At 40.2% G+C, this 23,926-nt stretch overlaps 1 protein-coding gene across 4 annotated transcripts in view; it reads left to right on the top strand.

The window, feature by feature from the left end:
* LRRIQ1 (leucine rich repeats and IQ motif containing 1) overlaps nucleotides 1-23,926 on the top strand; it is a 289,414-nt gene that overhangs the window by 120,744 nt on the left and 144,744 nt on the right. For all 4 annotated transcript variants that reach the window (XM_033951658.1, XM_033951656.1, XM_033951659.1 and 1 more), the window contains one exon: nucleotides 17,719-17,895. In XM_033951658.1, the coding sequence (XP_033807549.1) occupies nucleotides 17,719-17,895 (177 nt within the window). The remainder of the gene's footprint in view (nucleotides 1-17,718; nucleotides 17,896-23,926) is intronic.

The raw sequence follows: 23,926 nt of genomic DNA, 5'->3' as shown, positions 1-23,926 counted from the left end.
AAGATTGCAGCTCGTCCAGAACATGTTAGTGCGATTGATCTATAATCTGGGAAAAATTTGATCATATGACAGAGTACTATCAAATACTGTACTGGCTCCCATTTGAATCAAGGATACTTTTCAAAATGGCTTGTTCCTGTTATAATATACTTCAACCCAATCTGATTAATGTGAAACACACCAAAAAATACCTAAATAAAGGCAAAAGCCAAAAATGATATTGTCACAATAGCTATCTCTTAGAGACTAAAGGGTGTGGAAGCGGCGAGTAAGCCCGGAGCATTGCCATTAGCACTAGATTGCGCATCTTCACCTATGCCATGAAGAAGCCCCTGTTATCGTGGGAGCGAAACTGGAGATCTTCCGTCGCTGGTTGAGAAGCCGGGTATACAATTACACCCAAGCTAAGTAGTCTACACTAATTAAGATTATAGTTCTAATAAGGACTCATAGTTGAGTGATTACAACATAAGTAATAAAATATATAAAGTAAAAAACCTTTTAATAGAAATCAAGTAGCCCTCAATAGAGATATTTTGGACTGATGATAGCTCGCATACTAGCTAGTAAGCCCCTGACCTAATTAGAAACATAGAAATAGATGGCAGATAAGGGCCACGGCCCATCAAGTCTGCCCACTCTAATGACCCTCCCTATTTATCTTTGCGGATAGATCCCACATGTCTATCCCATCTGGCCTTAAAATCTGGCACGCTGTTGGCCTCAATAACCTGGAGTGGAAGACTATTCCAGCGATCAACCACCCTTTCAGTGAAGAAGAACTTCCTAGTGTCACCGTGCAGTTTCCTGTCCTTGATTTTCCACAGATGTCCCCTTGTTGCCGCGGGACCCTTGAAAAAGAAGATATCTTCCTCCACTTTGATGCGGCCTGTGAGATACTTGAATGTCTCGATCATATCTCCCCTCTCTCTACGTTCCTCGAGTGAGTAGAGCTGCAACTTCCCTAACCGCTCCTCGTATGGGAGCTCCTTGAGTCCCGAGACCATCCTGGTGGCCATTCTCTGGGCCGATTCCAGTCTCAGCACATCCTTGCGGTAATGCGGCCTCCAGAATTGCACACAGTACTCCAGGTGCGGTCTCACCATGGATCTATACAGTGGCATAATGACTTCCGGTTTACGGCTGATGAAACTCCTGCGTATGCAACCTATGATTTGCCTTGCTTTGGATGAAGCTTGCTCCACTTGGTTTGCAGATTTCATGTCTTCCCTGACAATCACCCCTAAGTCTCTTTCTGCTTCAGTTCTTGCCAGGATCTCGCCATTTAAGGTGTAAACCTTGCATGGATTTCGGCTCCCCAGGTGCATGACTTTGCATTTTTTGGCATTGAAACTGAGTTGCCAGGACCTAGACCAGCGCTCCAGTAGAAGTAGGTCATGCATCATATCGTCCACCATTGAATTTTTGTCTGTTGTGCTTTTGCTCACTACATTGCTTAGTTTGGCATCATCGGCGAATAATGTTATTCTACCTCGGAGCCCTTCTGTCAAGTCTCTTATATAGATGTTGAACAAGATTGGGCCCAGGACGGAGCCCTGTGGCACTCCACTTATCACCTCTGACATTTCGGAGGGGGTGCCATTTACCACTAAACTTTGAAGCCTACCTCCAAGCCAGTTCCCAACCCATTTGGTCAATGTGTCGCCCAATCCTAAAGAACTTATCTTGCTCAGCAACCTACGGTGTGGTACGCTGTCAAATGCTTTGCTGAAATCCAGGTAGACGACGTCCAGGGACTCATCAGCATCCAGCTTCCTCGTCACCCAGTCAAAGAAGCTGATCAGGTTGGATTGGCAGGATCTCTCTTTAGTAAATCCATGTTGGCGGGGATCCTGTAGATTCTCCTCATCCATGATCCTATCCAATTGGCGTTTGATTAGGGTTTCCATTAGTTTGCTCACTATTGATGTGAGGCTCACTGGTCTGTAATTGTGAGCACTTGAGATCCATAGTCTCTAACAGATAGCTATTGTGACAATATCATTTTTGGCTTTTGCCTTTATATAGGTATTTTTGGGTTGTTTCTGTTATAAAACATTGTACGGGTTGGTGCCAACTTATCTTTCAAATTCGCAGATAGAAAACAATCTTTGTATAAGAATATCATATTTTTGTTTCCCACAGTGAAAGGTTGTATTTTTTTTTTGCAAATAATTTTTATTGAAAAAGCAGTCAATACAAACAAACTCCAGTCAGGAAACAAAAGAACTGGTACAGCAAAAGAATAGAACAGAGTCATGAACAAATGCTATGCAACAGAGGAAGTGCCCACCGGAGAAAAATACAGAAACAGTCTAGAAGAAAGGGAAAACCTCTCCAAAAACGGGTCCTAGAAGGTGTATCGGAAAATTAAGCTCCGAAATTTAACGAAGACTGCAAGAACATTTTCAGAAAATTATAAACCCCACTTGCATCATTCACCCACCCTTCCTCAGAACATTCCAGCCCATGCAGCACACGAACCACAACATCCATACACCAAGCACACCACAATCGGATATCAAGCACCCTAGCTCGAGAGCAATTGGCTGTGCCAGTAAGGTGAGGGCCCAGAAAATTAACCTCCGAAATATAACGAAGACTGCAAAACATTTTCAGAAAACTATAAACCCCACTTGCATCATTCACCCACCCTTCCTCTCCTCAGAACATTCCAGCCCATGCAACACACACGAACCACAACATCCATACACCAAGCACACCACAATCAGACATCAAGCACCCTAGCTTGAGAGCAATCGGCTGTGCCAGTATGAGGGCCCAGAAGGTAGACCTCCCAAATACGGAAAAACAAAATTAAGGCGAGGCAGCAAATACAATGGAGTCGGCCGCAACATGAAACGCCCTCCACAGTGAAACATAAAGCTTTTTATCGCTACTCGAGGGAGCTGTGTAGGTCTGTAGTTCAAATGTTGCAATCTCCCGAAAGGTTGTACTTATAAGCTTTCAGAGAGTCTTAGCCTACCAAGCGGCATGCTGGAATAAGAGTTTTCAGTAAGTTAGAATCGGGTTCTAGTTCTTATCAGGTGTTTAGAAAGATGTTGAAGACCCATTTATTTGATAAATTTTAATGTGTGTGCTGTATTCACTGTGTATGTACAGTTCCTTGACCCTTGAAAACCACTTAGAACTGAAAGGTATAACGCAGGGGTAGGAAACTCTGATCCTCGAGAGCCGTATTCCAGTCGGGTTTTCAGGATTTCCCCAATGAATATGCATGAGATCTATTTGCATGCACTGCTTTCAATGTATATTCATTGGGGAAATCCTGAAAACCCGACTGGAATATAGCTCTCGAGGACCGGAGTTCCCTACCCCTGGTATAGCGGTATATAAGTTGATTGTTATGTTATGTTTAGGCCACTGAACACCAAAGTAGGCATGGCCAATGCCAGAAGTGGCATTAGGTGGCCTAAGGCGCCTACTTAGGCGTGATTCATATGACATTATGCACCGGAAATGTAGGCCTGGGAAACCCTGGGCTACATTTACAGCACCTGGCTTTCCCATAGGCGCAATTCTGAAACCGCCACTGATGCGTAATTGGCACGTGATCAGCACCAGTTACAGAATCTGGTCCTATATGCATTAACACTGTGTAAGCAGACTCGGGAACGTGTGAATCAATGCTGCCATTTGTTTGATTGAACGACGAATGGTGCTTTGTAAATGAAAGGATTATTTCCAAATCCAACTACCAGTAAGTTTCAAGTTTAATAAATTCTTTGATTAGATCGCAAAATCTCATTTCAATGCGATTTACATCGGATAAAAATCAGATAAAATAATAAAATCCACCTATAACACATATACTGCTAATTGACATTAAAACATTAGGGAAAAGGGCAACTTAAATTACAATATTAAAAAAAATAAAACCAAAAATAAAATCGGGTATAGGTTTAGTACACACAGGATGGGAGATACATACCCACATATTTTAGTAACCTCCTCATCCTACCCTAAAATATAGTAAGACTGATCTATTAAAAAGCGCTTTAAAAAGCCAGCTCTTTAGGAGATTTTTAAATTTGTTCAATAGCTTTTCTTCTCTTAGATTAAGTGGAAGTAAGTTCCTTATTTGGGGGGCTGAAACAGAAAAAATCATGTCTCTCCTCGAGTATATAACTTTTAAAGAAGGGACTGTTAATAGGGCTTTGTCTTCTGATCTTAAAGATTTTAATGGGGAGTATGGTATTAAATATCTTTCTAGAAATGCCGGAGCTTTATTTGAGTATTTTATGAGTAAGTAGAGCTATCTTATAAGTGATTCTATGGATTACTGGTAGCCAGTGTTTTTCCTTTAAAAGTGGTGTTACGTGATCAAATTTTTTCTTTTTCATAATTATTTTTATTGCAGTATTTTGAATGATCTGGATTCTACGTATTTCTTTTAAAGAGGCTCCTTTATATAACTCCATATTAGTTGTATGGAGCTTAGAAGGTTTTAGAAATGAGTCCTTAAAATATAGTGAGAGAGTTCTTAATCTTGCTGTGCAGAAACCCTATCAACGCATATAACATCTAGGATTCTTTTGGGGATCCGATTCAGCTTATCTGTGAGCACAGATTGTGGCAGTTCCTGATTGAGTAGTAGGTACATGGAATATTGCTACACCTTAGGTTTTGGCCAGGTAATAGTGACCTGGATTGGCCACCATGAGAATGGGCTACTGGGCTTGATGGACCATTGGTCTGACCCAGTAAGGCTAGTCTTATGTTCTTATACATCTAAAGATCAAAAGAGAGAGACTGATTGAACTGGCATGTCAGTAGTTGATGTAGATACCTTACCAGTTCAAGCCAGCAGATGCCGCTGTACTCTTCTTAACAGCGCTAAGACACAACCTTGCTTTGACTTTTTTTTTCTGGCATTGGAAATAATGGTGTAATTTAGCTGTATGTATAAGTGTTACACTATGTTAGTTGTGGCACATTAATATTTTCTTCTTCCTTTCCTGCTTTGGCTATAGTTAATTGCAATTTTAAATATAACACAGGAAGTATAATATTATAACTGGTCACATAAATTGATGCAGCCAGAATAAGTAGGAAAAAAATTACAGTTTTATAAAAGAAAAGTGCCCATTTACTTCCCTTAGAAAATTGCTGCTTTTAGGGATATATTTATAAAGGCTTTGCACATATATTTGCCAGTTTCTATGCGTAAAAAATCTTCATATAAAATTGCCCAGCACAAACAAATATGCATGATAACAAAAATACAGTATTAGGGAACCAAGGCCAATGCTGGACAGACTTCTACAGTCTACGTCTCGCAAAAGGCACAAGACGGATGAAGATTTGCAACTCCAGTATTGTAAACCACTTTATCATATGCTCCAAGTGAGGGTGCGGCGGTACAACTCATAGAGAAGGGAAGAACATCTCAAATAGCAATTTAAATATTGTTAGCGATATTTTGATTGTAACATATATTGTCCCAAGACTCCATCATATTTAACTGCTTATATATGATTAGCTAGATGGCAAATTGCCAGCCAGTGTTTAAGCATGAATGACTACAAAATGCACAGAATGGCGCTTGTAGCTCTGGACGGACTGTGCAAATCTTTATCTGTTGTCATTTGCTGTGTTAACAATTCTGGTCATCGTATCTCCAAAAATAGAATTTGCAGCTTTAGAAAAAGGTTCAAAGAAGAGTGACCGAGATGACGATAAAGGGGATGGAGCTCTTCTCTTATGAGCAAAGGCTAAAGAGGTTAGGGATCTTCAGCTTGGAAAAGAGACGGCTGAGGGGGAAAAATGATTGAGGTCTACCGAATCCTGAGTGGTGTAGAACGGGTAAAAGTTTGCAACTCTGGTATAGGCATGCTTATTAGTAGAGTTTGGGTGGAGCATAGTTGGAGTTGTGGTTTCCATGTATAATTTATAAAATACACTCAAACAATTATATTTGCCCAATTCTATAAAGGTGCCTATGTGTCTTCATAAAATAGGCCAAAATTAGGTTGACCTTCAAACCTAGGTGAACTTTTATAAAATTAGATTAGTGCCTGTGCATTTCCATTCTGATTTGATCACAGTGTTTTCATTTCTCTTTGATTTTAGCATTTTGCATTAATAACATTAGTTTTGGACATAATTAGAGCAATACAGTTACTAAACTTATGGTAATTATTCAGTTATGTTGGGCATTAGTTTCTTGTTACGAATGGCAGACCAACGATGTCTCTTTGTGCTTGATAGCACCAGTAATGTGGAGTTTTCCACTTATCCAGTGGCAATTAAGTAATTTATAACTCTGCTTATTGATTGTACTTTACTCCCATTCTTCACATTTTATATATAAAAAAAAGAATTAAAAGAATTATTCATTAGTTCAACTATATTAATAGTGCTGCTGTGTGTTGACGAGTTTTTCTGATATCATGTTTTCCTCCTCTTGGGAATCCACAAATTTCAGAGTGGAGTTTGGGCAGAACTGGGACATAATTATAATTTATATGTGTCTTTAATAAAATAGTGCTGATCAGAAGTATTGAATGTGCTAAGAAAAAGGAAAGTTTAAATTAAATCAGTAATTTAAAGAGAGAGTAAGGTTGGGCATACTGGATGGACCATTCAGGTTTTTATCTGCCGTCATTTACTATATATATATTTACATCTGTTCTCGAGTATGCAAAATGCCTGCATTTTCAATCCAGTGTGAATTCTGTAGGATTTATGCAAGCATTTTATAGAGCATGCAAAAGCAAGGTGCCTTCTTGTTCTATTAAACTAGGTACTCTGTTACAAAATTACCCTAACGAAGAATTATTTTATAACTGGGCGTCTTACTAAAAGCACTATTTAAGACACTGATTTGTAAGTTTTCTTTTCTTTATAAAATGCTTGAAAATACTTGCTTCAATGGCATAGGGATCAATGCAGAAAGCTACCTTGAGCCTATCGACAGTTATTTTGGGTGGTACGTGCATGTTATTGGCAGCACAATGCAGAGAGATTGAGTGCAGGAGTAAACTCATGTGGTACATACGGCCTCAAACTATTTTAAAATAAATGATAATGAGGCCATTTAATGTTCCTCTGCAAAGCACAGAAGCAAACAGTGTTTTTCGCCAGGGCAGCACAGAGTTTGGTTGAGAAGATTTTATCCCCTTATGTGTGATTTAAATACCTTACTTTTTTTTTTCTTTTTCTTCTGCAGCTATCGACTCTCTTATTAGATATGTACGTGGTTCGATATTTATTAGTTTTCTTCTTCCTCTCTTTTAGTAATTTATTTTCTAGTTTATATACTTTGAATTGAATCTACATCGCCAAGCACTGCTTTATAATTTCTCAGATTTTTGTAATACTGATCAATTAAGTTGGGATTAAACAGGAAGTCTATGGTGTAAAAATAGTTTTAGGAAAATTTAGTGAAATTTGTTTATGTAAACAGCTACATAAATGACACAATTGAATTGAGATGTTTTTTGAACTGAGCAGCTTATTTTTTTGTATCCGAAAGTGTTATTCATACCAGCAAAATGCTGAAGGCTGAAAGGGTTAAATATCATTTTAAATCAAAACCCTCCCTTGGACTTTTCAAAGCAGACTTGTTTCTTCATAAAGCAATATTTATTTTAATCAAACCTAATATAAAATGTCACCCTAACAAAGAGACAGTATAATCCCAAATTTTTTGCTCTTGTTGCTAACTAAAATCCTTTAGTGGAAGGGGCTTTTGTGTGACTAAGTACCAAATGGCTTTTTTTTTCCCTGAGCTTCCTGAAGAATTATTTTAATTGTCACCATATTCACGTTCTCTTTCCTTTTTCTTTTAGTGGATTACAAAAATATTCTGCCACTCCATAAATGTAGTTGTGGTTCACTGTTATAGCTCAGGAGTTAAGGTGAATTCTCTAAAGTGGAATGTACTACGGTTTGGTTTCAGTAGCTTTTACTAAAAGAGCTTGCTGGGTCTGAGTAGACGTCTCTCACCAGTTTTTATAGCTTTGTCTTTTGCCTTTCATCTTTTACCCATCTGCAGTAATTCATGGCAACTGTCCAACAGCATTTTCATTGCAGTCCCCTCTCCAGAAACGTTGCGTCTTGCCATTGGCACCCAATAGAATTAGCAGCTTGCCCTATAATATATCTTTGATTTTTGTACTTAAGGCAAAAAGCCTTATTAAAAGTGACTCTTGATCCACTATGTTGTTCTTCATCATAGTGCATTTTGTGCCTATGGAGGGATAGAAAGTGCTTAATACATACAGGTATGGTTATAATGCTTATATATATATATGTATGTATTTATGTATATAATATAATATAAAATGTATATAATGTATATAATATATATATATATATATATATATATATATATATATATTATGTATATAATATATAAGCATTATAACCATACTTGTATGTATTAAACATTTTCTATATACTGTATATTTATTTATTTGCACACACACAAAAGGCTCCTTTTACTAAGATGCGCTAGCGTTTTTAGCGCACATGGGAAATTACTGTGCGCTATACTGCACGCTACGCTTCTAGAATTAACGCCAGCTCAATGTATTAAGGTCTAGCGCGCGTGGCAATGTAGCGCCCGCTATTCCGTGCGTTAAAGCCCTAGCGCACCTTAGTAAAAGGAGCCCATAGTAGGGAATTTTAATGGCTATATATTCACCTAAACGTATTTAGTCAATTTTCTATACTGTTCTCCCAGGGGAGCTCAGAACAGTTTACATTAATTTATTCAGGCACTCGAGCATTTTCCTGTCTGTCCCGGCAGGCTCACAATCTATCTAATATATTTGGGGCAAGGGGGTGGGGATGCTGAGGTTGTAATTTTAACCACTATGCCATACTCTGCCCTGGATGATGGATGAATAAATGCTCATAATTCTCTATGCAAATATTGAGTGAGATACTATTTATTTATTACTTCCACTAAAAATATACAGATAAAGATATACAGTATGGATAACTTAGCTGTATATCTTTGTCTCTGCTATTTCTGTGGTTAAGATATCTAGATAAATTTATTTGCATAGCAGCTGAATATTATGACTGTATGGATAAACTTAGCCCCCACTCTTGGTATAATCCTATCCTCTCCTCAAGATATTTGGATTGGTTTTGATTTATATGGCTACATTTTTCCTTATATTGGTCTGTGTTTGTAGTTTTTTTAAACAAACGCACGAGGCTCACTGTATAAGTTCTTTTCAATATTAACCGGCCTATGTTTCTAAATAAAACCCCAAACATTCGAGTGCTATACCCAATGGGATGACGGAGCAATTAGCTGAGCCTAATTGGCTTCTTTATAGATGTAGCCTAAGTTCAAATCAAACTACAAGACTATAACAAAATGTTTATGAATGCTTTTCTTATGTATATGTAATTTGAGGCACTGGGCAGCTTATTAAGATGTGTCAAAATGGGTTCAGTTGTGTGTGATCTGTATTGCTAATAATTTTTCTGCAAAGGCATTTACGTGGTATCATATGGAAATAACTTTTCTGTGTACTCCATTGGACATGTCTGTGTTTTCTTTTCAGGAATACAATTCCAAATACCATGTAAGACAAAAAGCTGTAAATTTACCTCATTCTGGTTCCTGTTTATTTTGAAGACAGCATTTAGAACATTTACCCTCCTCTTGTACTAAGGTGCCCGAGCCGATATAGCACGCGCTAATCGATTCAGTGTACGCTAACAAGCCCATTATATTCTGTTGACACGTTAGCATTTAGCATGTGCTAATCGTTAGCGCGTGCTAAATCGGTTAGCGCACCTTAAATTTATAACCCCCTCTTTCCCAGAGCGGTGAAGGAGGAAACGCATACAATAAAGAACACTATACTGTGCAAACTAACTACCCAGAAAGGCTTTGCTGCAAATAAAAACTCGGGAAAAGTGCAGATTGGAATCGAGATATCTAGGTCAGGAAGTGTCACTGTCTGCTACTATTTTAGATGAAGGTCTTCTGACACAGAACCTTTTTTTCTTTAAAATACATGCAGGAGAGGACAGGTATGGAGTGACTGAATGCATTTGTCAGCATCTGAAATATCAATAGTCTGCACATGGCAACATTCATCTGAATTGCCAGCACATATACACGTATGTTGATATTTCAGAACACCCTAACAAAGGTAAAGTCAAAAAAAATGACAAAAGCACAGCAAAATATATGGCTGACCGTTGAATTGAACTTTCCTTCTGCCAGACATTCAAAGGGAGAAAAAGACTTCAAGGGTGCTGGACTTTAGAGCATTCTTGTCCAGCCACCCGGTTTTCAGCTATCATTAGTCATAGAAAAAAAATTCCCTTGAAATAAAGCTGCCTCTATAGCTACTTTACATTTTAACAGCAATACGATCTGTTAGTGAATATTTTATAAATAGAGGGGAGATCAACCACTTGTACAATATTCTCTAGAGAAGAGGTACACGTTTGAGCAGTTACGTTGCTTTGTCATTGATAGAGCTATGGAGTCTATGAGGGGTGTGGTGATAAGAGAAAAATTTTTTTACAGATAGAGCAACGCTGGATTCATCGCTTAAACTGCTTACATCCACAAGAGTTAAACCTGACCATTAATTGGCAGTTTTTTTTTTTTTTTTTTTTAACCTGGATAGATTATTCCTGTGTGAATTTTTTCAGTAAAGTAGGCTGGCTGTTTTGAAAGGTGATTTAAAGCAGCTGGCCTTATCTAGTCATTTCCCGGGAGACTGCTTTGTTACATAGCTGCACAAAGGACAATAAAGTTTATTGAAAGTACAACTACGGTAAGTATGTTTATTAAGAATGTTTGTGCACTGCATTTATTAAGACTGTCGAAGAATAAAGTTTATTGAAACTAACATCATCACGCCTGTGCACAACACTCATAAAGAACGCTGAAGCGCCTTTTTTTAAGGCATTGTGCAGGCTAGCGGTGCATATGGAACAAAGTTTTTCATTGGACATTAACGTAAAAATTTGTAAATCTTTTCTCTGGCTAAACAATAAGATAGTACAAATATACAGCCACGTGTTTTTATTGGCTATTTATGAATTTAAACCATATCCTCATAAAATAGCATTTAAACTTTATCAAATACTACACGCTGATTTTGCCCAAAATTTTTGTTAAGCCTTCAGAATGTGCCATCTACCAGCCAATTGATTCCTGGCTTTGATATTTCATGGCAAGTTCATTCTCATCAGACTTGTTTTAATAAAACATTTTCTTTGCTTTGTGCTTGTAAAGTGCAATAAATAATCTTTTCAAATTCTAAAACCTTAATACTTAATATTCAAAGAGATTTGATGATCAAAAATTTTTTTTACTTAGCTTCATATAAAAAAACTTTATTGATCCTAAAGCGTTGGGTAGGGACCTGTCTGCTCCGACATGCGGGATGCAGCAGAGCAATACTGAAGGGGGGATGCAGTGGAGCAATACTGAAGGGGGGACTTCTTGATAAAGCCTTTGGCAAAACATGTCGGAGCTACCCGATGCTTTAGGATCAATAAAGTTTTTTTTGTATGAAGCTAAGTAAAAAAAAATTTTATCATCAAATCTCTTTGAATATTAAGTATTGAGGTTTTAGAATTTGAAAAGATTATTTATTGCACTTTACAAGCACAAAGCAAAGAAAATGTTTTATTAAAACAAGTCTGATGAGGATGAACTTGCCATGAAATATCACAGCCAGGAATCAATTGGCTGGTGGATGGCACATTCTGAAGGTCTTAACAAAAATTTTGGGCAAAATCAGCCTGTAGTAAGTATTTGATAAAGTTTAAATGCTATTTTATGAGGATATGGTTTAAACAATAAGATAAACATGTTAGTTTATGCTAGAATAATCTGGCAGTTCACCATAATCCAGTATTCCGTTGAATTTTACTTTCTGGATCCTTACCTGCAGGGCACGTGAAGCGTCTAAAGACATTCAGTCTACTGCTCCTGAAGAAGCTTTGCTAAGTGAAACGGGGGAGCTCCGTTGAACTGAGGACAGGGTTTTTTGCCCAAGCTAAGTGGTTGATCTCCCCTCTATTTATAAAATATTCACTAGCATCGTATTGCTGTTAAAATGTAAAGTACGTATAGGGGCAGCTTTATTTCAAGGGAGATTTTTTTCTGTGACTAATGATAGCTGAAAACCGGGTGGCTGGACAAGAATGCTCTAAAGTCCAGCACCCTTGAGCCCTTGAAGTCTTTTTCTCCCTTTGAAGGTAGAAATGAGGGTCTGGCAGAAGGGAATTAGCTGGTTACAAAAGTTCAATTCAACGGTCAGACATATATTTTGTTGTGTTTTGGTATTTCAGAACACACATGTACACTTCTCCCTCTGTATTCACGGTTTCAGCAATTGCAGTTTTGATTATTCACGGTTTTTAGTTTGCTGGCTCCTCCTCCCAAATTATGTCAGTTTGCATAGAAAATTGCCGATTCCCGGCACTTTCTTCACCATGTTTTGCCTCTCTTTCAAGAACAGGCCAGGTCTCCCGCCATGTTATTTGCGGTTTCACCATATTACGATGGTTTTTAATAGAAAACAGCTAAAAACATATGAAAAAGTTATTCACGGGTCTGTTAAACCCCTATCACAGCGAATACGGAGGGAGAAGTGTATGTGTGCTGGAGCATACATAATGCATAACAGTCAATTTAGAATCATGTATCTGTTTTACCAAGCTGGCATGGAGCATGATATCAGTTGCCTGTATCGCTTTCCGGGTAGACAAAAACAATGGGGGATTAAAGGAGCAACCATCTAATTCCCTCAGTAGAGCACTGCATACAATGAGCACCTTTATAAACTGTTCATGTTATGCGCATATGGCACATGTGTTGAAACAATTATCTGTTATGCAGAAGATAATATTGATTTTGAGGCTTTGAGCAATGTCATTTGTTATTATTGTTGCTAGTTTAAAAACATACCAACCGATCAGAAAGCTAAGATCTGCAAATATGGCCAAATGGGATATCCCTTCCTTCCATGCAGTGAGGTTGGAGCAATATTGGTCATCTGTTCTTTTATAGTCAGTCCAAAGCTGTGGGATGCATTACCCTTCCTGCACAGAACACTTCAAAATGCGAATGTGTTCAAGAAAGACTTTCCTTCTTCAGCAGGTATATGGAGCAACGTAGGATATTGAGAGACCTTGTTTTAGAATACGAGAAATTTAGCTTGCAGGGCTATGTTTTAACTGTTTTCATTGTGCTTTTTGTGTTGACTAATATGAAATTGCATCAGGGGCTGCGTTCTCTGTATAAGTGAATACTACATATGTATGAATACTAACCCCCTCTTTTACGAAGGTGCGCTAACCGATTAGACTAACATGCACGCATTAGCGTTTAGCGTGTGCTAATTCGATTAGCGCGCGCTAATCGGTTAGCGCACCTTCGTAAAAGAGGGCCTAAGTGAATACTACATATGTATGAATACTAACCCCCTCTTTTACAAAGGTGCGCTAACCGATTAGACTAACATGCACGCATTAGCGTTTAGCGTGTGCTAATTCGATTAGCGCGCGCTAATCGGTTAGCACACCTTTAGTAAAAGAGGGCCTAAGTGAATACTACATATGTGTGTATTTTTGTGATTCACCTAGAAGGTTTGATGGACTTAATAAAAGTATTTTAAATAAATAAATAGACCTCCCTGAGATCAGGCATAAATCCCCCATGTTGATCTCAGAAATGAGGAAAGCACATGCATAGTTTAGCTCTGCCATAGCCCTGTGCAAAACGCACCCAGACCTCGTCCCCTTGCTACATGCACCTATCCACAATTGGCTTTCTGAAATTGGGATTTAAATATGCATGCAATGTACCTGTCTAAAAGCCAGTTTATGCACATCCGAAATGTTGAGAGCATTTCTAGAATAATTGCACAAATGTGTTCAAGTTGTACAGTTCAAATTTTTTTTTCCAAATGGTAACTTCAAAACCTCTGCTTTAAGCGTTGGACGCATTCGCAGTATTTTTGGGAGGTCGGCCTTAATCTAGAGAAAAAGTCACTACCACATGCTAACTGTTTGGCTGTTTTGCATCATGCAGTTAGCTCTATAGCACCTGTTTACCATTAACACACTGCTATTAGTGTGCGATACTTCCCACTTTAAACCGATAACAGTTTAGTGTATAATTCTGGTATCTTTAATTGGTTCATAGATTAAAAACAAACAAACAGCCTGAATACCAGAGCAGTTGTTTGAGTTATAATTAACTTTTTTGACTAGACAAAAGATGAATTAACTTAAATGATTTAAAAGTGTTGAAATATAATAAAGTAAGATTTTTTGGCTCTAATATTGACTGAAAGTTCAGGCGATGATCTCCCATGAACTTTATGTAACCTCTCAATACCGGCAAAAGAATTAGCTATAAAACTTTTCCCTTCAGCTTCCTACTTTCATGTGCAGCCAGCGATAACACCGTCAAATAAAGCACCAAGAAATCACTTTTTACCAATTTAAACCCCAGGATCAGTTTGAGCGCTCGCAGGGGAATAATGTGTTTCATTGCTGCAGTGATTAATAGAGGCTCTTAAGTGACAAAATATTCACCAGGAAGTTTTCACTAAATGAAATATTGATTCAGTCCTTCTCCAGGAGAAACCCAGCTGGAAAAACTGCACTGAGATCACATAACTCCAAGATACTTTTCTTCCAACATTAATCAACTGGATATGACATCTTTTTATTTATTGCTGTTCAACACTCTCTCTTGCAATTCTTTGCAACCCACTAATATCTTTGATTTTGAGCTCGGCTGTTCTCTGAACTGTGCTAAAGAGATGCAGATCCTAATATTGTGAAGAAATTCATGGCCTCTTTTATCAGGCTGCGCTAGAGGTTTTTAGTGCGAGCCGACGCGGTAAATGCTCCAACACTCATAAAATTCCTATGAGCATCCGAGCACTTACTTCACTGGCCAATGCTAAAAACCTCTAGTGCAGCTTGATAAAAGAGGGGGGGGGGCTTGATAAAAGGGGGGTGTTGGTTAACGTAAGCATTGGTTTAATTTACTAATCGGCGTTTGTGATTAACTGCCCCAGTGCACCTGTTTGTTTTTTTTTGGGGGGGGGGGATCCTTTTACTAAGGCGCGCTAACCAATTTAGTGCACGCTAAATGCTAATGTGCCCTTAGAATATAATGGGCGCCTTAGCATTTAATGCATACTAATCTTTAGCGTGTGCGCTAAATTGGTTAGCACGCCTTAGTAAAAGGATCCCTCTGTTAACTAATTAAGGGCTGGCGAGGTAAATGCTCTGATGCTCGTTCAATTCCGGTGAGCATCGGAACATTTACCTCGCCAGCCCATGGTAAAAGTCTCTACCGCTTCTTGATAAAAGGAGCCATAAAATATCTTTAGAGCAGTGATTCTTAACCTTTTTCTGATGAAAGCTATGGACCCCCCCTTCCCTAGAAATATTCACATAAACACAACTTTGCATGCAATAAATATAGTGTACTTTATCGAGACTTGATTGTTTTATATATACATGACATACACAAAAGTATTATTAAACTTTAAACAATAAAAATTTAAAAAACAATAAAAAAAGTATTGTTAAACATCAAAGTAAACAAAAAAAAAACAACTATATGTACTTTACAAAATGTACTTTCTCAAGATTTAATTCTCATATATACATGATATACACAAACCCCCTCGTCTATTAAACTGCATTAGCAGTTTGTAGCGCAGAGAGCCGCGCTGCTCTTGATGCTCATAGGAACTCTGAGTGTCGGGAGTAGTGCGGGCCATTCAGCGCGGCTCACCACACTAAAAACTGCTGCCGCAGTTTCGTAGAAGAGGAGGAAAGTATTATTAAACTTCAAAGTAAACAATTTAAAAAAAGTACTCTTTATGCAAAAAGTAATGGCCACTCGTAATTATGAAAATCCAAAAATATCACTCCTAGACAAAAGCACCACACAAGCCAAGGAAGCTAGATTACTTAAACGAAAGACAAGCCTCAAATGAACGGAGAGGTGGACCCACACTCTTCCACCCAAGCATCATAGGCAAAAAACGTTCGCACATGTTTAAAGTTAGCAGGTGGGAGCAAAAAAATAGCTGAGCAATGATCAATGGTAAAAAACACTGAACACAAACAGGCCAGGCCGACGATCGTTTTGTGGTTGGTAACTACTGCTTCATGGCCTTTGCACCAAATCCAGGCTATCAGTATGCAGATCCTAACTGCTGCTTTCAACCATCATTCTCTGCTATTTTTTAGCTCCCACCTGCTAACTTTAAACCTGTGCAAAAGGTTTTTGCCTATTTTATCTGGGATCATATAAAATAACTACTAGCCGACTAAAAATCATACAAAATACAGCTATTCGTTTGATTTTTAATCTGAAAAAACACAATCATATCAGTGTATTATCAAAAGCTTCACAGGCTACCGTTTGAGTCTACAGTGCTATTTAAATTTGAATGCATTTGTTTAAAAAATTTATCGGCTTAGCGCCGGCTTACCTTGTTTCTCATTTTAGTTTCTTTATTTCTAAGAAAAATATTCATAGATCTGGTTGGTTTTATTTTCCTTCAGCAAATGCATGTCGTTACAAAAAATTTTTGGATAGGACCTTAGCATTCCAAGCAGGATTAATGAATTCATGTTTGAATCTTCTCGTTTCTCCATTTCTTACTTACTATCAGTTTCGAAAAGATTTTAAAACCCACTTATTTTAAACAATATAATATACATTACTGATTTTCATATTATCATTTAGTTATAATGTACTTTTAATCTTTTTATCTATACTTATTTAAGTTTATATTGTGTTTTTTTTTATTCGTTAGCTTTTTAATGCTTGTATTGTTACTTAGAATTTTATAATGTATGATGTTATTATTATATTGTATGCTGAGTACCTATTGTGTAAACCGCTATGAATTGCTGGTTAGGCGGTATATAAAAATAAATTATTATTATTATTATTATGATGATGCCTGGGTTGAAGAGTGTGGATCCACCTCTCCGTTTGTCTGAGGCTTTTCTTTCGCTTAAGTAACAAGCTAGCTTTCTTGGCTTGTGTGTTGCTTTTGTCTTGGAGTGATATTTTTTGATTAACACTTCCCTCCATTCCTCCCTGTTTTTTGCACTCGTAATTATGAACACAGTCCTCTTGTGCAAATTAATACAGATCTACTATGACTACATTTTCTACTGGAAGGATGGGTTTTGATGTTGGGGAATCGGGGGATAGGAGTGATTGTGTTCGGGAACAGTGTGGATATTGGGAAAGGAATCGGAATTGGAGATGGCATTGGGGAAATGATTGGAAGATTTATTTCAGCTGGGGATGGGTCCTGCTGTAGTCAATTCTGTTTATCCTGCACTGCATTACATTCAATGCCTGATAGTACATGTGCTCCTGCTTTATAAGGTACTGTATATACCACAGCTCCTTTGCTGCATTAACTAACAGCCGTGTGTGGTAAATGAAGGGCAGATGCAGGAAATGCCCCCTGCATTTACTGCACCGACTCTGCACTTACTGCACGTTACTGTTTGTGTTAAGTGTGAGGTAAGTGCAAAATGTACGACAGCTTATAGCAAAAGGGCCCCAAGCTTTTGAAAGGTAGAATTTCATTCACTTCCTCCAGGGTTACCGAAAGTTGCAGTTTTAATTTGTTTATAAAGACTAATGTGGTATTTATTTAGTAAAATAATTTTCTTTGTTTCTGCTAATTTTCCTTTTAGTTGTTCTCTATGTGAACTGTTACCCAATTTAAAAATCCTTAATGGTGAAAACTTACGCTCAGAAGAATACTCTAAAGCAAGAATTCAGTATACAGGACCAGTAGATTTCCTGGCGTTCTGTCAAGCTCAGCTTAAAGATCTTGACTTGTTACTCAAAAGACGCGACAGTGAACTCAAGTAGGTATCTTTAAGCATATTAAGTACTGGAGAGAGGACTAATATATATTTCAAACATGAGCTATTTCATCCTAGATTGTAGTATTTTCTATAGGTGAAATTGGTCCTCCTGTGGTGACTGAACACATTATGGGGCTCATAATCGAAAGAGAAAAACATCCAAAAACCGGCCTAAGTCGGCACTTAGACGAACATTTCTCAAAAACGTCCAAATGCCAATAATAAAACTGGGTTTTGGACGTATTTCTAAACGACCTAGGCCTTCATAGTGCCGCTCAATGTCCAAAGCTAAACGGGGCGTTTCAGGAGGCGTGTTGAGGATGGGAGTTGGGCGGGAAGTGGGCCGGCTTAGACTTAGTCGTACAGCATGTATAACCAAAAATTTAACAACAGAGCCTAGATGGAACTTGGACGTTGTGACTTAGACCATGTAAAACATGGTCTAAGTCACAAAAAAACACCTAAACTCACCAGATAAGCACTTCAAACACATAACACAGACCCCCCACATACTACCCCAGTGATCACCAACCCCTCCCCTGCCCCCATAAAAATTTTATTCACAACTTTAAATTTCAGCCTCCAGACCATCATCACCTGGCCGCCTGGCATAGGAAAGCCTAGTCGTCCAGCCCAGAGGCAGCTTAAATCATCTTGAGGGTGGGTTAGGGACCCATAGAGAAGAGGACCCATGCCCATAAGCCTCTAATCACTGCATTGATTCTTAAAGATGTGCACTCCCCTATACACCCCCAAAACCCTTTTTGACTTGCATATAAGTGGCTCCTGAAGCCATAAAGGCTATTGGGGTGGTAGATAAGTGGGTCTAGGGGATTCTGGAGGTGGTTTGGGGGGACTCACCGTCACCTATAAGGGAGCTGTAGTGAGGAGAAGCTATGGCACCCTTTTTGTGAAGTTCATAGCAGTGCCTTGTAAGGTACCCCACTATTTAGGTAGCATGTCTAGGTGTTCAATCCATCACTTTGCAGACCCCTCCCACCTCCAACAGGTTTGTTCTAGGCGTTTTGGACTTGGACGGAAATGTGGTATAAAAAAGATGGACGATTTAGCGGCTTGGACGATCAGATCGGCAGGACGTATAATTAGACAATTTTTGAAAGTAAAAAAAGTTGGACGTCTCTTTCGAAAATGTGTCTTAGGCTCTTTTTAACTTTGGACGACTTGCGAGATGGACGTAAATGGACTTAGACGTCCCTTTCGATTATGCCCCTCCAAGTGTATAGGATAGCTGGGGGTTTTGCAACTATGTAGTATGTGTCACAATTTCCAATGATTGGGATGGTGTGGAGCTAAAGCAAAAGGGGGGACTTTTTCTTGATACTGCCTTATGGCGAAACATGTCGGAATGACAGGTCCCTTCCCAATAACTATTGACAAAGGGAAAACTCCAGAAAATGCAGAAAAAAAGATAAGTTGAAAGATTATTTATTTATTTACTCAAGCACTGAAATATAGAAGCACTAATGCACTAAAGCACTTTATATAAAACATAACGGTCTGATGAGGAGGCTAGTACTGCATAGTATTTGGCCACTCAAACCAATTGGCTAATATTGGCACTTCTGAAGACCGATGAATAAGTAAAAATTATAAATGAATATGTTAGAAAGTACTGTTTGTGGAGAACACGTATGAATACAGCATATCATAGACATATCACTTCTGAGTTTAATCTGGCCATATGGGTAGCATCACTTTTGGCCATTTGTAGAATCATAGCTGTTTTGTAAAACAGGCGCCTTAAATGTAGGCCAGCATTTTAAAGGCGCTGCTCTTGTGCCTCTGTAGGCCAGCATTTAAGGCACTGGTCTTGCGCCTGTGGAGAAGCATAGGGACGCCTATGAACACTTAAGACCACTTCCAGCACTAATCACACTCATGCCTTAGGTGTCTGTAGGCGCCCCTGTGTGCCTCCATAGGCCTGAGACCGGTGCCTTAGAATGACACCTCAATTTTTTTTTTTTACGTGCCTCCTGATTGGCCAGTAAGGCAGCAGTAGGGTGCCTGCTGCCGCCTAACTTCAGCACATCATGTACAGAATTTGGCTGTTAAAGCCTAGTGTCCTGGCCTTGATCCTGCACTCTTAAGGCAGACCTGAGTTATAATTTCCAGAGAGTAATAACCTTAGCACACCAGCATGCACAAAAGTCTTTGTTCTTTTTTTGAAATTTATTTTTTTGAATAAATGTAGTTAATTCACTCACAGCTGATAGAGTCTCGGAAATCGGAAGCTTGTTGCCCTAAGGTGAAGATGAGAATTTTGAAGAGAAAGAGGTTTTATGGCAGAGATTGGAGGGTCACCAGGTAGATTAAAGTAGTTCGAGAGGTGAAATGCTGAGTGGTGCCATATGTATGGTAAAAAGACAAGTTCAGTTCCAGGGGATGTAGAGAAGCCCATGTGCTTCTAAGATAAGGTGAAGTGTGTCTTATCTCTGTCAGGCACAAAGGTCCAAACAGAATGTCCACAAGGGTGGTGAGATGACCAATAGGGGATAGAACCTGACACCAGGTTCCAGAAGAGGTCATAGAAGATAGTCTTTGATTGGAGAGAGAGGTCAAACTCTGCTGACCCATCAGAGCAAAGAGTAGTAGAGGTAATCAGGAGCTAGCAGCAGGTAGACAAAGGAATCAAGCTCAGCTGAGAAAAAAGTCTTCGCAAGAAAAAGGACCACTAGTAGCAAGGCTTATACAGATAAGCAGGCGTGGTTGCAGCATGTAAGAAACTACATTACACACAATTCATTACTCGCATATCATGGCAGGATAATACATGTTAGAACTATATCATAAAAAAAACTTAGACCTTTATCAGTCACATCCAGGATACAAAAAGGTGTTCTGCTTGAGCAGCTGATCATTGGCGGGATTAAGTCATGACTAGTGCTGCCTGAGTTAGTGAAAAATATTTCAATTCGATTCATTTTCAGTTACACAGCTTTTTAAGTTTAAACATTTTATTTGAACAAGGCAATATCAAGGAAATTGGGAAGCACTAACATATTCCCCCTCCCCAGCCCCCCTGCCCAATTTTCAGCTTCCCCAGGCCATCCCCAAAGAAAGGACCCCATGCTTCCCCAGAGCATCCCCAACGAAAGGACCCCATATTCCCCCTCCCCAGCTGTCCCGATTCTCAACTTCCCCAGGCCCAGAGCATCCCCAACGAAAGGACCCCATATTCCCCCTCCCCAGCTGTCCCGATTCTCAACTTCCCCAGGCCCAGAGCATCCCCAAAGAAATAGGCCCCATATTCCTCCTCCCTTGCCCCTTCCCCGCTTCTCAGCTTCCCTAAAGAAAGATCCTCAGCTTCCCCCTAACCCCCCCAGTTCCATGGCCTCAGGAAAAGAAGAGAGCACTGCAGCAGAGAGATCCTTTACTTACGCTGGAAGTTAGATGCGGGGACTCGAGAGGAGAAATGCTTTTGGGAACAAGCCAGCCAAGAGCCAACAACTACAAAAAAATCAACGTGCTTGCAAGTTGCCGTCGCCACCACCACCGTCACGGATCGCACAGGCGCATGCCAACGTCCTTTCTTCTGATGTAACTTCTGGTTTCGCAAAACTGGAAGTTACATTAGATGAAGGACTCCAGCGGCTGTGGCAGAGGGAAAGCCCGAATGCGAGCGGGTCTCAAGGGAGACGACCTTTGAATCGGTGAGTTCAATTTTTTTTGTGCGCATGAATCGATTCGAACCGATTCACCCGAAGTGAATCGATTCGAATCGGGCAGCACTAGTCATAACCCTTTATGAAATCCCCCAGTGGTTGCTGTCCCTTCCCAATCCCTTGAAATTGAAACCCGGCTCTATGACAGCATCAGGTATTATGGGCATTTTTAGCAATGCAGGTCTGAGGAGTAACTTGCCCCCTGTTTTACTAAGGTGCGCTATGCTAAATATATGCGTGCGCTAACTGCTAACACATCCATAGACTAACATGCATTTGTTAGTGTTTAGCGCATGGTTAACATGTGCTAATGCTTAGCGCACCTTTGTAAAAGGAGCCCTTAGTGGTCAGTACAGTGGACTGTAAACTAGAGGTCTACATGGGAACGGGGATCGCGGGAATCCTCCCTAACCCATGGGACTCCCACGGGGATCCCCCTCGGGCCCACGGGGATGGAAGGCTTTAGAAGCCAGGTTCGTCCATATACTATAATGGACACGTCAGCCTTAGTAAAAGAGGGGGTTTATAAGTTAATTACCTGAACAGAAAACAAAAAAAGGGTTCCACCAAAGAGATTCCACAAGGAAAACAGCAGCGCAAAACAAAAGAAACTGTGGAATTGATGATACTGTCAGAAGTAATTGCTACTTTATATGGGGACGGGCAGGGATGGAGGTAATTCCTTGCGGGGACGGAGAGGAGACGGGTGGGATTTCTGTCCCCGTGTAACTCTCTACTGTAAACAGGAGACCCATAGTCAAGTTTCTACTTCAGCTCTCATTTCAAACAGGAAACCCCAAAGTACGAGTATTTCCTATTCAAAAATGGATCTGAGATGGACTTTTTTTTATCCCAGGACAAGCAGGCAGCATATTCTTGACTGATGGGTGACGGCACCGACGGAGCCCCGGTACGGACAATTTTAGAGTGATTGCACTCTAAGAACTTAGAAAGTTCTAGTTAGGCCGCACCGCGCGTGCGCGAGTGCTTTCCCGCCCGATGAAGGCGCGCGGTCCCCAGTTTCTTAGTTTCCGCGGAGCTAAGAAGACGCGTATTTCCAACGGCTGTTGGAAAATTTTTTCTCGCCTTCCCGCTCGCGCGTTTTTTCTTGTCGTGAAGTGTTCACGTTCTTGTTTTCTTTCTTTTCTTAAAAAAATTAAAATATAATTTTTTCCGATTTTTTTCCGGTCGGCCCCGGCGGGGCCTGTTGGCACCATCGAAGCCTCGGGCTTCGATTTTGCTACGGCCGTTTTTCCCTTCATGCCCCCTTCACCGGGTTTTAAGAAGTGTCAGCGGTGTGCACGTCCTATTTCCCTTTCCGACCCACACAAGTGGTGCCTTCAGTGTCTGGGTCTGGACCATAGGGCTGAAACGTGCACCCGCTGCAGTTCTCTCCAAAAGAGAACTCTAAAGAACCGCCAAATTCAACAGCGGATTCTTTTCGGGGCCGCCATGGAAGTTTCCCCGACATCGACACCGACAACTTCCTCCAAATCGGCACCGGTGACTTCGACACTGCAAGATCCATCCTCGGTGTCGCACCCTGTAGGTAAGCCAGCTAAGAAGCCATCCCCTACTGTCCTTGGCCTGCCAGTCGAACAAGCAGTGAGTCAAGTCCTGCAGACTGCGCGCCGGCCCCGCAAACGCTCCGCTCCCATTGAAGTCACTGCCTCTTCATCGGCATCGACTTCGCCTGAGCGTCGAGTTGCACCGCAGGTACCGAGCAAAAAAAAACTGGTACCGGTGCCATCGGGCCCGTCTTTGGATGAGAGAATAGCATCCATCCTTCAGACCCAACTTAAGGAGCAATTATAACACTTGCTCCCGGCTCTCTTAACTCCACACCTTCCAGTGTCGGTACCTACTGAGCCTTCGGTGCCGATGGTCGAACAGCCTATTCTGTCGGCATCGACGTTATCGGCACCGCAAAAATTTGTCTCTATGCCGGTTCTCTCGGCAGAACCAAAGTCTCTTCGATGCACCGCTTACTCAACTTCTGAGCCGGTGCCGTTCTCTGACACCCGTACCGCTGTACAGTCACCCGGTACGGTGTCCATGCGATCAGGTAAGTCGGTGCGCAAGACCAAGCATACCGAGCCTTCTACTCCCCTTTCTCAGGGCCGTCTTTCATCGGTACGGGACCCTGATTTGTGGGATGATTCTGACGACCCTCTCGGTACCGAGGCAGATTATTCTTCAGATGAGGATTATCCATCGGTGCAGGATCCTGCTAGCAAGCCAGAGCACTCGTCCTTCACCAAATTTCTTAAGGAAATGTCAGACACCCTTTCCATCCCTCTAGAGTCTGACTCTAAAAAATCCAAGGCATTTCTTGATGCTTTGGATTT

Source organism: Geotrypetes seraphini, chromosome 7, assembly GCF_902459505.1.
Source record: "Geotrypetes seraphini chromosome 7, aGeoSer1.1, whole genome shotgun sequence".
Classification (NCBI taxonomy): Eukaryota; Metazoa; Chordata; class Amphibia; order Gymnophiona; family Dermophiidae; genus Geotrypetes; species Geotrypetes seraphini.
The sequence above is the reverse complement of the archived record's forward strand: the minus strand, read 5'-3'. Positions and strand labels throughout refer to the sequence as shown.